The following is a 17822-nucleotide window of genomic DNA, read 5'->3' as shown; positions in this document are numbered from 1 at the left end:
TTATTCAAGGATTCTCCAATCACTCAAGAAAATGTTGCTAGGTTAGTAAGTGGGTCCAATTGTTGAAGCATAATTTCTGGTAGAATAAAGATTTATTGCCTTGCTAGATGCATGGCATTGTATATCACTAGATATTGAATTGTATAAGAAATAATGTGGGTTTTCTTTTTATCTGTTTGAATCTTTGAATTAAGATTGGTGCATTTGATTGTTTAGAATTTGGATTATATATATCAATAGTCTATATTGCTATTAGGTTTTATCCCTTGTATATCTTTACATATGCAAGTAAGCAAGGTTATGTCCACAATAGGCTATGATGAATTATCGAATGATCAACATCTTCCATTGTGAACATAGTTTGTGTGATACTAAGATATCTTGATGAGGTATTGTTTGAGAGCTTGGTTTTAGACATTCAACATGCTCTAGAAAACAGTTGAGACCCTTTGATGATTTGCTTGATTCTCTCTGTTACCTTTGGTAATAAGGGTTTAAGTCTTGATATAGGGCTGGGTATTGTTCTAGGGCCAGGTCAGACACTACCAAGGTGCTCTTATTCTAACACTTGGGAAAGGTTGGCATCTAAGTGATTCATTTTGATGTCCTTTTCTTTTTTTTAAAAAAAAATTGTTTAGAGGTTTTTAGAGTTGCTTGTCAAAATTTTGGTTAGGTCTTTTGAGCCAATGATTGGGTCCATGCCTCTATGGTGCCTATATTGGTAATGGCACCAGTGGTTTGGAAAAAAATAAAAAAATAACAATAAATTTAAATGAAACATCAACAGTCAATCATATCATGAGGTAAACAATCATGAATTTAAGTAAAAAAACAAGAAAGCCTCTAAACAGCCATCAAAAATTAAAAAGAAGACAAAGGGGCATCCTAGTGAAAAACAGGATGCCAGCCTATTCCAATTGTTGGGACACATCAATCCTGATCTATCCCTGGCGAGGATGGAACAGGACAGATTGGGATGGCCTAGTTTGGAGATACCTAGGGTCTTTCCCCTATCCCAAGAACCTCTCTCTCTCTCTCTCTCTCTCTCTCTCTGTGCTGCAGTAGGGGATGTTTAGGATGGACTGGGTCTTTAACCCTTGAATAATATAGATTCCTATAATCTAGCTTGTCTTTGGACGAGTTTATTTTAAGGCCTCTTAGATTTGGAAAGACATCTCTCTAATTCCACTACATAACATATAGATCAAAGCCTTTTCTCTGCCAATGATTTTGTGTGGACCACCTGTACTAAAACATTTTTAGATCTTCAATGAGTAACTACTACTGTCTATGTTGCATCATCTTGGGAATCTAATTGGTCTTCATCTACCAACACTGCATTTGTTGTGTTTTCATATTTTAATCCATCCCTACCTTCAAATAACCGAGCCAGAGAATCAAATTATGGCACACACGTGCACACACATGCGCGCGCACACAATCACACAAACACACGTGCATGCACATGCGTGTGCACACACACAAACACACAGAGGTTTAAAAGGCCCAAGGGACTCCTATCATTTGCTTTGATTTCAAAATCACAGTAGCCTCATATTGTTGTTAGTAAGCTGAAGCCAAGATACTGGACCACATAATTTGTAAAAAGACTTTATATGATTCTTGTACCACTACATACACAAATGGAGCTGCTTCCTCATTTTTCCTCTTTCAAAAGTTGCACACTTAGAGCTTTATTCTTCTGTACTTGATTTTGTAAACTAACTTTCCTTGAAATTATTTGCTGCTATTGTTCTACATAACAATATGCTGGATGCAGGAATGAAACCCATGAAGTCATCAAGTATTTGGAATTCTGTGTCCATCATTTGCATAATGAAGATCCTGGAGTGCACAATTTGTTGCTTTCCTTGTATGCCAAGCAGGTTAGATATATCATTATAGTTGTTAATTTCATTGGATAGGTTTCTGCTTCTTGTTTATATCCATAAATTTCAAATTGCATGTTCTGTTATTCTAGAGTCTTGACTTTTACTTTTATGCTTTTCTGGTCATCTAATCCCTTTTTAAGAGCAAAATGGTGGCAAGCCACCTTATATCATCTGATTATTCTTCTGACTCAAAGATAAAGCTAAGATTACAGAGATTTATTATGCATTTCCACATATGTTCTTTTGGTCTTGGTGTAGTTTCAGACATGCTGTTCTCTTTTATTACTTTATATAAAGCATAGAAAAAAATTAGCTGACAAATTTCTTGTTGTGCGTGTTGGATACGCTAGAAGATGAAGTTACAAAGACCCTTTTATGGAAATGGAGAGATCTTGCAGTGCATCTTTGATGGATTTAAGCTTTTTAGCATGCAATTTCAGACAAGATGCTTCCTTATATATAACAAATGGTGGAAGTGGATTTCTGTTAGAAAATGTCATTTCTGAATCAATGATTTGTTGACTTTGACATCTCATATTGTTCTTACTCTCATGTCCTTAGAGTTTATGGTTATGTGGACAAGGTTATGTGGACAACCATCTACTGAGGAAGGGGGGTTTCGATTTTCTGTACTCCCATCAGCTCTCTATTTTTTCTGTTCTTCATGAGAAATTGACAGTTGATGTGGTCTTTGTACCTGTAAATCATCTCACCTCTTGAGACTCATAAGTCGATATGCCAGTAATTTTTTATCTGTTTGTTCATCATTAACAAAGTAAATGATAAATTCTCAGAGTTGTGTTATCCTCTTCTAACAACAATATAGAAGTGCCAATACATCCCAATTTTTTCAGCCCCCTAAATACTCCCACTTGTTTGCACACGGTTTCTCTAATCGAATCCACTCCCAATTTAACTAGATTTCCTGTTTAAACTGTGAGCCCTAATCCCTTTATATGATTTGATGTATCTCGTAGAAACCCTCTTGTAAGCTATTTAACTAGATTTTCTCTAGACCCAGGCATGGGCTTACTCCCTTAAGATCAGCTGTATGAGAGTATTGGGATCCACAATTTAATCCCTTAATCCAAATGTACTTTGTTCCCCAGCAACCAACAACTACCCTTGAGTAACCTATAACGTAATAACATATATATTTTTCATTGCATAGCAGGCTCCTTATCATTGAGTTGCCCCAAAATAACTCTAGAACTTCATCTATGCTGAGATCTTTCCTAATACCTCATGAACTTTTCAAGAAGATGAATACCCTACCATGTGGATTTTTTCTTTACCACTTATGATATACAGGCTTGGTTTTCCATGTGAAAGAAAAAGCAAAAAAAGAAAAAAAAATTCTTATATGTCTGTTTTAGAACTCAATGGGGCCGTGGCTTCGTTCCTACTCAGACACAACCTCAATTAATTTATGTCTGATTTCTTAATGAAAACCCACAATCTCTCTTTATCTCTTGTCGACTTTAGATTTTTAGATTTGAAAGAGAATGCAGAGTCTAGTCCAATTCATAAATGAACTGCCCCTACTATAGCCAGTGACTCCCGTGTGGTGTCTTTCCTCTTTGAGACCCGAAACCCCTCAAGAACCAAACCACCTTTCATTTTTCATCTCTCTGTTGTCCTTTGATAAACAACTCCGACTATATTTTACCTACCTGGGGATTTGGTAAAGTATAGATGATTTTACTATTTGCAATGTTGATACTCTCGTTTTTCTTTTTGCAACCTTCTATTATTTTATGCTACCAGAGGGAATTTGTGCCCCTGATGTGCTGCCATACCTGCCCATGCTTTTGGCTGTTTTGTGCAGTACTGACAAAATTTCTTCAACTTACATTTAAAATTTGTGTAAAGTTACTGCAAACAATGTTCAGAATTTTGCAATTTTTTTTTTATAATGCTACCTTGTCCACATTGTGGAATTGATTTTCAATACTTGTGCAAGTTCTATTACAGAACTGTGCAGGTATGGGAGGGGCCAGGGGCATTTCTGTCTGATGGAGAAAAAAATGTATTGAAGTTTTCAGAAGAAAATTGCAATGATTATATCTTCCATTATTATTAGACCCAAACCCATATAGGCAAAATGACATTTGATCTGACTACAAGATATTAGAATTGTAATAATTTACTTTTACATAACATATGCCAAGTCATTTTTTAGTAACATAATGTGCATAAACACTTGCATTGTAGCTAGTATTACTAACATGGAAAATGACCAATTATATATTTCAGTATAAAAATTGGATTTGCTATATTTCAATGAACATCTAGTTACTTGATAGAAGCTGAAGGTCAGTTATATTTCCAAGAAGTCAAGAAGCCAACTGGTGCTGCCACTCAGATGTGGAATTACCTTTTCTTGGATGAATGTATCTTGAACATGGAAATTGTGTCAGGTCTTTCCGTTAGAGATTTAGCTGCTACAATTTCAGAAAATGTTAGCAGAACTAATGTTTTTTATTATATTATTACCTGACTTCTCGTTTATGATCTTCTTGTTTCGAATCTGACTAAGAAATTGCCAATATACAATCTATTGCATGCAGTATCTTGGGCTGATATGTCATTCTAAGATTTGCAATTATTTTGATGTTTGACGTGATGACAGATCATATTGCAAAGGATTGGCAAACCTTATTTCAAGCTTAATTCTTGTTGCTTTGTATCCTCTTAATAAAAGGTCCTAGAAGGATGTTTTATGTTTTACTTTATTTTTCTGCAAAGTCTTGGTCCAAATTTATTACAATTATTTTGGAGGTCTTATTGTTTTTTTTATTTTGGAGCAGCACCGTTGGATTAAAAAATAATGATCTCTTCTATTACTGCTAAGACTTCTTAACGTGTACATCTGTGAGTTCCCCATTTTTTCATCTATTTCTTTGCTCTCTGATTAGTTAAAGCGGTAACTAGTAAGTAGTTATAGAAGAAAAAGTTAGCATCAGCAAGCAAAAGCTTGAGCCTTTAGAGGAGTTGCATCCCTCCAGTGCTTAGTATGTACACTAATTACCCTGAGTTTTACAACAACAATTGGCATCCTGGAAGCTGCATATGATTGAGGAACCTACAGTAGAGGACATCTTTAACGCGTACATTTAGAAGTTCATGTGTACTCCATGTACATTGATAAGAGAGACTAGACTCCTAAATATGTTTCAGGATTTCAATTATTGTGCAGGAAGTGTTCAAGAAACACTTAATTGTACTGTTGGTATGGATAACTTGCTTTCAACAGTAGTTGAAATGCTAACATTGTACAATGAAATGCTTCTTGGTTACTAGCACAGCTATAGAAAATGAGATGATAAATGTTGATAAAGATGCATGATCATGGATGTTGTACCAATCAGTACCGATACATATCAATTATATTGTAACGGACCTGTGCGAAGCATCAATATTGCCAAACTAACCCCCGTACCGAGCATATCGATACTAGGTACAAGGCTTGGTACCGAGATGGTGAACCTTGTCAGCATGATCATGTTCTCTGTCAAGAACATTATCTTAAACATTTGATTAGGGAAATGGTATCTATCATGCCATATCAAACACTTTTTATCACAATGTTCCATATTAGATTGATATGATGGAAGCCTAACAATGAGAAAGAATTCAAATAACTCATGTAAAAGTTATCATCCCACATTATAAATTTTTTTGTTGGACCATGTTCGAGATGGTTCTAGGAGTTTTGGAACTTGTGGTCATGTTATTACAGAAAGCAGATTGAGATTTATGCAATTTTCTTGCTGTGTTTTATTTTCTTTTTTGGTGAAATTTATTGAATTTTATGTGTTCTTCAAGAACTTTGAAAATAAAATGTTGTTCATTTTGTTCAGAAATTTTGGTGGAGCCTTTTCTTCGCTTCTCTTTTTGCTGAGCTTTTTTAGATTAGGTGGTGGAAATACTAAAGAACAATTTCATTTAGAAATTTCTGCTAATTTATAATTATTTCCTGTTTTTTTGTAAATTTACTTTGAAATCAGACAGCAACTTAGATAAATGACCTTTTCAATATTTCCTTACAACACCAATAAATGTGTGATTGGAAGCAGTGGACATGCTGATGCATGGATCCCATGCTTGTAGAATCTGTACTATTAAATACTTGATTTGTGTAGAAATTGGACAGCTATGAAACTTTTACTATTTTTTGAACATTAACATGTTTAGGACAAACAAGCAACTCTTTTTTACCCAGTCAAATGGTTAATAAAATTGTTACGTTTTCTTTTGCTATTCTATGGATGATTTGCTTAAATTCTGTTATAATGACGAGAAACTGAAATGCTTGTGGGCCGATCTTTAGTAAAACATTAAGAAGTTTTAAAAGGTTCTTACAAAATTTTGCATGAAGAAACTCATTATTTGAATTATGTGTTACTTGATCTTTTCAGTTGCAAATTAAATCCATCCTTCACATATAGGGTGTTTAATGAATAAAGCATGAATAAGGAAAAGAAAAAACCATCCTTGCCCAAAGCTTTGACTGTTTCTTAAAAATCATGAATCACTAAAATCAGGAAAAGTGACTACATGGTACACCAAACCTGTAGAATGATGTAGCCCTAAAGATTTACTTACCTATATCCAGGACGTGACTAAAAAATACTGTAGACTTAGTGAAAATGCTTGAAGTTTCTAGATGATTTTTAGGTTTATTGAGAATACAAGGTGCATTATATTAGAATACAAGGACCCTTGGCTCAGAATTCGTCTAACCACATTTCAAATAATTAGGTTAGAAAACTCAGAGACAGTGTTGCCTGCTAGTGCATTTTAGCAGCACCAACAGTTTGTTGTGTCAAACATATTAAATCAGGTGGACAATTATCTTGGGAAAACAGTGCTTGACTGGTCATTTTTTTTGCAGAACAATGATTTTGTTGTGAAAACATAATATTATGCTCAAATTGAAGGAAAACTGTACCTGACCGTGAATTTGACTGTACCAACATTTTGTCATTGCAGTAAAAACATCAATTTTGAAGCAAAGGATGATTGCATTTCTTCCGTAGTGAACTACATTCTAATAACCAAAGTCATCTGCGCAAATCATTTTGTGAAGAGAAATCTTAGAGTGTGCAAGTATCATATTTCATATTTTCCAATTTTCAATGTTTTCTGGCTCAGGCATTAGATGTAGGCTATCTTGAGCATCTCAATTGAATTTATCAATTTATTTTCAATTAGAACTTGACTTGTAATGGTCACGTATATGACAAACATCTCCAACATGCCATATTGTGTTTTACTATGGGTAGTTAAGAATCCATGTTTTAGGTATCTGACCTGTGAAGTGCTTCTGATCTTATATGTTTCATGTGTGCAGATGCAACTTCAATTACTCTTCAAGCATCTTAATGTTTAACTGCAAGAACCATAAGATTGAGAAAAATTGTCATGCACTATTTTATGTTGAAACATGATACAGCAAAGCTATTTCATGTGTGATATCACTGCAGTATTGTGTGTTTTGGTTTATAAATGGCTGCCAAGTAATCATCTTCACTATATAACAGCAATTATTTTGTGATATTATGTTCAGGAAGATGAGAGTGCTCTACTGCGTTTTTTACAATGCAAGTTTGGTAAAGGACGAAGCAGTGGCCCTGAGTTCTTTTATGATCCCAAATATGCATTGCGACTGTGCCTCAAGGAAAAACGTATGCGTGCTTGTGTTCATATATACAGTATGATGTCCATGCATGAAGAAGCTGTCGCTCTCGCATTGCAGGTAAAAATGGTTAATTAATTTTTTTCTTTATAAAGTCCTTTATTATTTTTCACTATTCTCTAATTTGCATAGTACCTGCCAGACACAAATGTCACTGCATTATAAGGTGTCTTTCCTGAATATTTTGGGGAAGATTACCAAGTTCAAACCTGCATTGGTCAGCAGATATTCTAGTATTAACTGCATGACATGTGATAACAGCATGACATATTTAAATGTCTTTAATATCATTCAGTTTTTAGTTTTCTGTGTTTTTGACAGAATATGCAAGTGATAATATGTTTTCTGTTTGTTAAGTGTTATGGGATTGGTAATATGCTTTGTGCCAACTTACTTTTATGACCAACATATTCTAGGGCATTTGTCTATGTTTTCTTTTTAGTTTGGCTTATTTCATCTTTTCATATGGGATTGTTTCAGCCTACTTAATTGGTTACATGCCTGTCACATGAGAATTTAAGTGATTTGATGTCTTATTTGATGTCCTTAGATTAATAGAAAAATGAGATATGGAGATCCAAGAGATTGAAGGGTGGCTGGGGATTCTTACCAATTGAAGGTTCCTATAACAGCAATCTTCACCTGGGTTTCTCCTTTAGTTTTTCCTTTCTTGGTTGTTATGAGGTACCATACCATGTTGTTCCATGCCGTTTATACATATCGTGCCATTAATGTATCAGTGCAGCACAAGGATATGTACCTCTGTATTGTATATGCTAGTTCCTTCCAGTCCATATTAATCATTGATGATCTGGCACACACTAGTAATGACTGCTGGGGGACCGGAATTGGTTTTCATGAGCCTTAACATGTGGTTGAGCATGTGACTAGACCGATTCACATGGCATAATACATACTGTGCTAGGGCTTGACCAACACAAGCACAGAACAAAGTACTCAAATCCCTGTCACTACCTTAGTCGCTTTTGCACATTCCTTTCTTTCTATTTCCATGTCTTTTCTCTTGATCTTGTCCCTCTTCCTTCTTTCCTCTCTTACTTGTCCCCTTCACTGCTAGATCTCCCTTATTTGTGAATCCTAGGCTCTTTTGGAATCCTTATAGGCTAGATGGGCTTCTAGGGCTGATAAAGAAGAATGGCTTACAGAAATATTTGATCATATGTGGCTGCAGCTGTGTTGCTTTCTCTTATCTCTTTTTTGCACTATCCTTGGTCTGAGCTTCATCAATCCGAAGGTTAAGTGATCTTGATTATCTGTCTTTTTTCCATGTCGTATAGATTTTTTATTCCTTTGTTCAGGTTACACCATTGTTTTCATCATTCAACAACGAATATATTCTTTGTTTTGGCATGCATTTTCCAAATCATATTCTTTTTAGTGCCTTAACTACAAATGTGATGCAACTGTACATGCCCTAGACTAGTTGTTTTACTATTTAGTTTAGATTGATGCTTCCTTTCATTCAAATGCGTCGCACTATATATTCAGATTTCTGCATGCTGATTATGGATTATTATTATTATTAATTTATGTTTCAAATGTGTTATATTATTTAATTGTTTTTGATTTGTTGTAGAACCAGGATGGAGAAATTCTAGCCGAAATCCAAGTGAGGGCAGGACTTGAATCTAGGTCCTTTGTACCAATCCTCATTTGTATTTGAAAATTAATTTGATAGGAATCACATCTGGACTTTGGGTTTTGTTATATATCTTTTCTATAATAATCAGAGTGGGCTAATATTTTGCAGAGCTAAAAATCAGATCTTGTGCTAGAGAATTCTTCAGAAGTAAAAAAATGTTTATTAATTAACCTTGAATTTAGAACGAATCAGTCTTTAGAGCAAAAAACTGATTAGGTTGCAAGAGCAATAATAATATTCGTGAGTACTGAGCTATACCGAACCTGTATACCTGACTCAAATCTCTAGATTTTATGCTAGACCTTTTAAGTTGGTTGGTGTGGCCTGGATTTTGGGACCTGGATCTAGATGCTTATGCACACCCTCTAACTAATTGTAGTAGAAGGTAACTGTAATTCGGCATGCTGGTTAATATTGCCTTTTACATAGGCATAATCTTATTATTAATTTGATGCACATATTAAATTTTGGGACCTGTGAATGCTCGATGGTAACTGGGAAAAAAATAATATGATTCATTGAACTCTACTGATTGGTTTTCTATGGTTCACTATTTTTCAGATTATTTTGACACTGCTTGCTAAATCATGCAATTATATCTAGTACTAATTACTTTCTGATATAGGTTATAGAGTATGATAGTTGTTGTTTGCATATCGTGCGTGAGAACAAAGAAGTCTTGCAGTAAAAATCACTGACATGTTTCTGAGAGTATTGTAATTGTTCTTACTGATGTTATATGTTTCTTTTGAGTCTTGAAACTGCATTATCTCTTGTTTGAGGCAGCATTGTGATAACTTATTTGTGGACAGCATCATAAGATTTTGTGCTTCCTCCTAGATATTCAATATTCTAAAAGCTTTGTCATTATGTTTGAATGATTGACCTTCCACTAGGTAGACCCAGAGCTTGCTATGGCAGAAGCGGACAAGGTTGAAGATGATGAGGATCTAAGAAAGAAGCTATGGCTTATGGTGGCCAAGCATGTAATTGAGCAAGAAAAAGGAGTTAAAAGGGAGAATATAAGGAAGGCAATAGCATTTCTCAAGGAAACTGATGGCCTGCTGAAGATTGAGGATATTTTGCCATTCTTTCCAGACTTTGCACTGATTGATGACTTCAAAGTAAAATTCTTTTGATGTGCTTCAAGCATTCTAATATACAATGATTATTTGCTACTTTAGACAAGATTGGGGAAAAAAAAAAAGAAAGCATGTCAGCCACATTTTTAAAGGAAATCTAATTATAATCTTTTAAGCATTTCAAAAAAAAAAAAAAAAAATCTGATCAAACCTTGAGTGTGAGACCAATTAAAAAACAGTTTAATGACTACAATATCCAAAATATACCAAAATGTATGCTCCACATAGTTTTTGCATAAATAAATAAATGGAAATTTGTTCTTTTAATTAACATGGCAATTTGTTCCAAAGCAGCTCTTTTAGTTCTGTTAACATTGTCATGGATGGTTTTGGAATGTGTACCACTGTAAAACTCAAGGCCTAAGTGGCCTGTAACCTGGAATCACCCAGTTGAGTTCTTTTTGCCACATTAAAGTCCAAGTTTTTTCCTGCAACAGTATATTGTTTACAGCATGTCTGCTCATGCTGCTTGGTATTCTGTGTTACATGCAAGCATGCTTGCTGCTTAAGTTCCCATAGTAAAATAATTGAAATTGCAAGTTACTCCACTGTATATCTGCGCATGGAGCAGACATGTTTAACAGGATCATGCTGCTCTGGAAGACAGTGAAAGCCTCAGCTGGGCATCGGCTGAAACAGCTTTCCTATATAAAATATGTAAATCAAGCATAATGTTCTCATGAGTTCAAAGTTTTTGTAGTCTACTTTGTGCAGGTGTAGTGCTAGACATAAGAATCAAGACTCAAATACTTGCCTTTTTGGTGGAAAAATTCTTATTATTGTGAGGACTTCCTAATTGTCACTTAGCAACCTAACATTAAAATTTATTTGGTATATTATAGGAAGCTATCTGCACATCCTTGGAGGACTACAACAAGCAGATCGAGCAACTGAAACAGGAGATGAATGATGCTACGCATGGGGCTGACAACATAAGGAATGATATCAGTGCCCTTGCTCAAAGATTTGCTGTTATTGATCGTGATGCAGAATGCGGGGTACTGGTCCATGGGATGAATTGTCAATGTTTTCCTTTTTATCCTATAAAATGTTCTTTTATTTGGAAAAATCCTCCCACTGTTGTGACTATTTTGTCTCAAACAGTAACTATTGATTCAAATGTCTGTGTTCACTTAAACATAGTAATTGTACCTAAACTAACATTAAGTTTGGCAATTTTGAAGGCTAGTCTTGATGGCTAGCCAAGGACATTGCAACATAAATGGAAAATTTGAAATCCTGGTTTACTGTATCGACCAACCCATGCATCCGTACCACCCAATATTGGGCATATCATATCATACTGGTAAGGTATTGGTATGATAGAGCAGTTCGTTACAATACTGTACTTACACGGTCTTGCTACTATGTCATCTCTAGCAGCATGCCATATTTCAGTATGGGAGTGACTATACCGGTCCATACTATACTAGTAAGATACTGATACAGTGCCCGGTACTAATACAGCAAACCTCAGTTGAAACTAATCCTGATTATATATTTCATTTTTTAGGACCTAATCACTGTGGTTTAGTGCTTCAGCATTTTGACTTGATTACATGGTTTCCTAATGCCCACTTAAGATATGGTGAATTCTCATAGATATGGGGAAAAAAGGACCTACTTTCTGCCATCAAAGTTGATTTTGATTTTCACTTTGTTTTCTTTTTCTTTCATCTTGAAACTATATTATATAGGCATGTATGTTGAATTCATATGCTTTGTTTTAACTTCTAAGTTCAAAAAATCATTATGTTCTTGTGCCGAGAAGTCTAGATACACGTGCGATCTTCTTACCTACCTTTTTTCTGTGTTATGTTACTAGGGTTGCAAGCGCAAAATATTAACATCTGGTGGAACACAACGGTTAGCAAGGGGTTATACATCAGTTGGACCTATGGCCCCATTTTATGTCTTTCCTTGTGGGCATGCCTTTCATGCTCAATGTCTGATTGCTCATGTTACTCAATGCACAAGCCAGACTCGGGTAAGTCACAAGTTGCCATGTTTCTGTTTCTATGATTCCCATGTTATGATGTGTTCCTGTGGAAGTTCTTAAAAAATGATGTTGCTATAAATCTTTTGCAAGAGATCCTTATTAGTAAAAGGTTGTATATCCTGAAGTTTTTAAAGCAACAAATACTAATTTAGCGAATCTGAATAAAATTCTGCTAAGATGCCACTGTTATGTGAGTGAACATCTTCTGCAGAGCAATTTCGCAAATGTCCTCCATACAATCGGCAGGACATTTTTACCCTCCTTAAAATGATGCAGTAAACGGGCGTTAATAAGACAGTTGCATACTTCAATTTTTGTACAAATAATGTACTTCCAGTGACCCTCCTGTTCCACAGTAAATCTTTGTTGTGCTTTCTTGTATCGCTATGTTATTTCAGTAATTATTTCATGTCTACCGATCTGAGCATAATTATTATCTCTGCCAGCAATTACTGTAATAATAATACTTCCCCATAAAAGTCTTTTCAAATTTTGCGCATGTGTTAGAAATATCTAAACCATCTGTGTTTATTCTGTTCAGCCTCATCTAATTCATTTTTTCTGGAAAGCAGATAACATAGTTTCTTGGATCACTCGTTTTTTTTTCTCCCTGGTGGAGACACTACGTACTCTAAAGGATAAGAGTGCAATCATAATTGTGCTTTCTTTAAACTATTTATTATATGTTTGATGTAGGCTGAATATATCCTGGACCTCCAGAAGCAGCTCAGTTTACTTGGGGATAAAGCAACAAAGGAATCAAATGGCAGTGCAAATGGTGAATCCATCACGAGCATGACGCCTATAGATAAGGTAAGTATGATATGAACCTTATGTAATATTCATGGTGAATGTTGAGTTAGTGCTACATTGACATGCATATACATGAATTTGTGGGACAGCTGCGGTCACAGCTGGATGATGCTATAGCCAGTGAGTGCCCATTCTGTGGGGACCTAATGATCCGAGAGATCTCATTGCCTTTCATCCTGCCTGAAGAGGCTGATCAAATGGCTTCGTGGGAGATCAAGCCTCAGGTTGCAACTCAAAAAATTCTGCCAATGACCATATGATTTTTGGATTTGGACTGCACTATCGGTATTTCATCTGTAAGGCTAACCATTTTTCCAGTAGGCATGTAAACTTGTATGTGCAACTAATTGGATGTACATTTTGGTTTGGTCATATTCTTTGTTCAGTTTTCCATATTACCAAGCATCTTTTGCAATCTTTGGAAATCAAACCATTCTATGGTTAGTAGAACCTGGTAAAATTGCAATCTGTATGGTTGGGCCTGGATTTGCTGGATCTTTAAATTTATTAGCATAAATTCAACACCAGGAACTCAATCACTGTCCACTTGATACTGAATCAGTTCAGTTTCAATGAAGTCAAAACGTGAGATTTATCTAAGCCTAGTCATCATAATTCCATAACATGACTGGGATCTTGTTGGGATTAAACTTTGTGCTCGGGTTCAAAGCCAAACTCTTTTATGTTATTCAATGAGCCAACCCTAGAGCATCACTCCAAATTAATCATGGTTTCAGGAAATAACCCTAATGAATGTGATTAGAGGCAACAATTATTGTGGAGCCTCTGCTTGAGTTTCGAGGTGATGAGACTACTGTCTAAACTCAGTGTATTTTGTCTACTGTTATATAGTGTTAACAACAAGTCAACAACTACCATATCATAGGAGTATCTTGAATGATGAGATAGACCTTTTGATCATGTGCAGCAAGATAGCCAAATTTTATGAAGTCAAAATATTTTATGTTTGAGGTCTTACTAAGTTTCAGCTATGATTTAAATGATACTTTTAGGTTTTGCTTTTTTGAGGATAAAAAATTTATCTGGGAATATGTATTTTTCTAGGTAAATATTTTTTAAGCAACATTTAAATAGGAAAATAGTTTATTCATGTTCTTTTGCATTATCAGTTTTCTGAACAAGTTGTTAAAATCTATCCATATTTTTTATATTTTTTATTATATAAATATTATTATATATAATAATATAATATTATATTATATTATTATAATATATATTATATAAATATTATTATATATAATAATATAGTATAATATATTATATATACTAGTGTAATAATAGATTGGGTTTGGCTAGGGTATGAGAAAGGATCGATAAACTTTTTGTATCTAATTATTATCTTGATCTTTTCTTAGATGCTCCAATGACCTACTTAACCAAATTTGCTTCAGACCATTATTCTCTTCTTTTTTCTTTAAATGAATCCGATAATCGAAGATCTTTTCCATTTAGATTTGAAAAAAATGGGTTGTATTGTGGTGGGATCCAAGAGGTGATTAAGCAAGCTTGGCGGCCGGTGCGATCGAAACCACTCCCAGAGGATCAAATTGTCATTGCGGTTATAAAAATACCCATAAAGGCAGTGATTATATGATGAGATCTATAGGCTGTAATTATTAGAGTCGCTACAGCATGGCCTCTCAATGAACAACATTTTCAGCTCCTTTGTTATCTTCAAGCCTATCATGAGACTCTTTACCTTCAAGAGGTTTTATGGAACTAGAAGTCTAGAATTATTTGGTTGAAAGCAGGGGAAGTTAATTCAAGCTTTTTTCATAAGTATCTCATAGTAACGGTGAACAGGTGACGGACCAAGAGGATATAGTCAAGTTTCTTGTCTCATTTCCAACAAAGGTGGACAATGTAGTCGGATGTGGAGGTGATGGATATTCCGGCGATTCCTTCATCTATAACTGAAATACAAATTGACTAATTGATTGGACAAGTCACTGCACAGGAAATTGAGGAAGCAGTGTATAGTATGCAGCTCTTGGGCCGGATAGATTTCCATATATTTCCAAGCTTTTTATTCCACCATTTTTGGAGTATCATTAAAAATGATGTGTGCCAAGCTATTCAACACTTCTTTTCTCAAGCAATGATGCCAAAATTGTGGAAGAGGACCTTTCTAGTTTTGGTACCCAAAAAAAGTAATCCCATGGGAGTCAATGACTATAGGCCAATTAGTCCGTATAACACTATATACGAAATTGTTACGAAAGTTTTGGCCAATAGATTCCAATCTCTGTTGTCCAACATAATTTTCAAAGAGCAAGAAGCCTTTGTTCAAGGTCGAAACATAATGGATAGCATTTTAGTGGCTAACATAATTTTCAAAGAGCAAGAAACCTTTGTTCAAGGTCGAAACATAATGGATAGCATTTTAGTGGCTTAAGAAATAATGCGTTGACTGCAAAGAGCCTCACCTTCTAGAGGTTTGGTAATGATGAAGATAAATATGGATAAGGCATATGATAGAGTTTATTGGCCATTTTTGGTTCAAGTCTTATCCCAATTTAGTTTTCATTCACAGTTCATTGGATGGGTTAAGGCAAATATTTTGAAGCCTAAATTAGCATTACTTAGTAATAGATCTCCGATGTCTTGGTTCTGGACTTCTAAGGCATTGAGGAAAGGATGACCGTTATCATCTTAGCTATTTATTATATGCTAGTAAGTTCTTTCTCAATTTCTTCATTATGCAGTGGAAAGTAATTTATGGAAAACTTATAGGGTACCTAAAGGGGGTCCATTGGTATAACATCTTTTATTTGCGGATGATTGTCTTCTTGTAGCAAGAGCCACAATTCAGGATATTGGATGCATGAAGGCCATAATTGATGCATACAGTTCTATTTCTTGCCAAGCTGTTAATATTGCTAAATCTCAATTTATGATCAGCCCTTCTATTCCAAGGAGAATTAGTCAGACAAATCTAGAGGCTTATTGATCTAAATGAAAACAATGGTCTTTGAAATATATTTTTTAAATCCAAAAGTTCAATATCTTCCCACGAATTAGTGAATAAGGCAGGGTTCTTTTGTACAAAATAGGAAACAGTGGGTCAATCTGATGTGGATCATTCAGGAATCGAAATCGATTTGCTTTATAAAAAGAAGATATCAATGAACTTCTATAAAATGGTTTCACAGGATTCAGCTCTTTGCTAGCCTTTAAGAGCAAGAGCATTATCATTTCGTCATGATAAGATGACTTGGTGGATCTCTATCTGACAATGGAAAGCTATCTTTAGCTAGTAGAGCAACTTTGCTCAAGTCAGTCTTATGTCTATTCCTTTATATACCCTCTCATGTATTCATATGCCTAGTGGTATAATTGAGAAACTTGAAAAAGAGTTTGGAGCCTTTCTTTGGGTTTATTTAGGAGATAAAAAAGGGCTTCACTTAGTGGCCTGGGATTGACTGTGTATGCCTATCAACAACTGTGGTCTTAGATTGGTGTCCCTACACCAGAAAAGGGAAGCCTTCTTTTGCAAGCTTGCAGCTCAACTTATGGTAAAACCAATCTTTGTGGGCTAATGTGGTTTCAGCCAAATATAATTTACTGGTTCATGGGAATCTTATACTAAGCCTAGGCACACTTCCATGATTTGGAGAAAGATATGTAACGGTAGTCACATTGCTGAGTATCACTGTCTGTGGTCAATTGGGGGTGGGCAGTCGGTCAATGTGCTAAATGATCCTTGGTTATCCCTTATTGCCAATTAGAGCTTGGCCCAGTTTCATAAATACGGAGGTTTCATTTGCTGATCTGTGTCTCAATGATTTGATCTCTCCCAACGAACAGAGGAACGGTGCTTTAATTGCTCGGTTGTTCTCAGCTGATATGATGACTAGTGTTTTATCCATTCCAATAGCTACTGAATGTGAGTAAAATCAACTTGTCTGGGAACCTAATAGGGGAACAAACATTTCATCAAGGAGATGCATCCTTTATTGTCTCAGATGCACCACCAACAGCCATTCAGGCCATTTTGGTGGACATGGAAGTTGGAGGTGCCAATGAGAATCAAATCATTTTATTTCCCAGAGGTATGTTGGGGCTGGATCAATGTGCGTGCGCTTATCGCTCCAAGCCTTTGGGGGATATCAATCATGTGATTTGTTGATGCCCCTTTGCCCAAGAGTGCTGGTTATTGTTTAAACAAATGGTGGGTATTGAATTGGAGACCTCTTCTTTGCCGATCATGGTGGATGTTTTATCTGCTGCTAGGGAAAAGGCTCCGAGCCATGTTCACCCGAAGTATCTTGCTTAACAGCAACGTCGTTTGATTTCCGAGCTGTTAGCAATAAACTCTGTTCTCATACTTTAGCACAGAAATAGCTCATACTATAATTTCATCCCAGATACCGAACCAAAGTACTAAACCTCAAGAGGAGGTTCCACTTCGCTTGATAGCTTCATAGTTCGAGTTGGCCAACACCAAAGATGGTGCCCCTATCTGCAGCTCTGCCAAACCTAGCAAGTTTAAAAATCTTAACTTCCTCACACTTCCGGCCACGCACATCACATCTATGTACGAGGACCACAGAAGAAGATATCATTTCAACAGCTGAATGAAAAAAGAATA

The 17822-nt window shown here is 35.5% G+C and overlaps 1 protein-coding gene across 2 annotated transcripts in view; it reads left to right on the top strand.

Moving 5' to 3' along the window:
* The window catches only part of LOC105052691 (vacuolar sorting protein 18), a 40422-nt gene extending 26746 nt beyond the window's left edge, over positions 1–13676 (top strand). For both annotated transcript variants that reach the window (XM_010933600.4, XM_073244135.1), the window contains 7 exons: positions 1781–1886; positions 7465–7653; positions 10153–10380; positions 11241–11396; positions 12224–12385; positions 13094–13210; positions 13300–13676. In XM_010933600.4, coding sequence (XP_010931902.1) covers positions 1781–1886; positions 7465–7653; positions 10153–10380; positions 11241–11396; positions 12224–12385; positions 13094–13210; positions 13300–13470 — 1129 coding nt within the window. In that variant the 3' untranslated portion in view covers positions 13471–13676. The remainder of the gene's footprint in view (positions 1–1780; positions 1887–7464; positions 7654–10152; positions 10381–11240; positions 11397–12223; positions 12386–13093; positions 13211–13299) is intronic.
* The last annotated feature ends 4146 nt before the right edge of the window (positions 13677–17822 follow it).

The sequence above is a fragment of the Elaeis guineensis genome, chromosome 10 (genome assembly GCF_000442705.2).
Source record: "Elaeis guineensis isolate ETL-2024a chromosome 10, EG11, whole genome shotgun sequence".
NCBI lineage: Eukaryota > Viridiplantae > Streptophyta > Magnoliopsida > Arecales > Arecaceae > Elaeis > Elaeis guineensis.
Note: the sequence above shows the minus strand (reverse complement) of the source record. Positions and strands in the feature narration are given on the sequence as shown.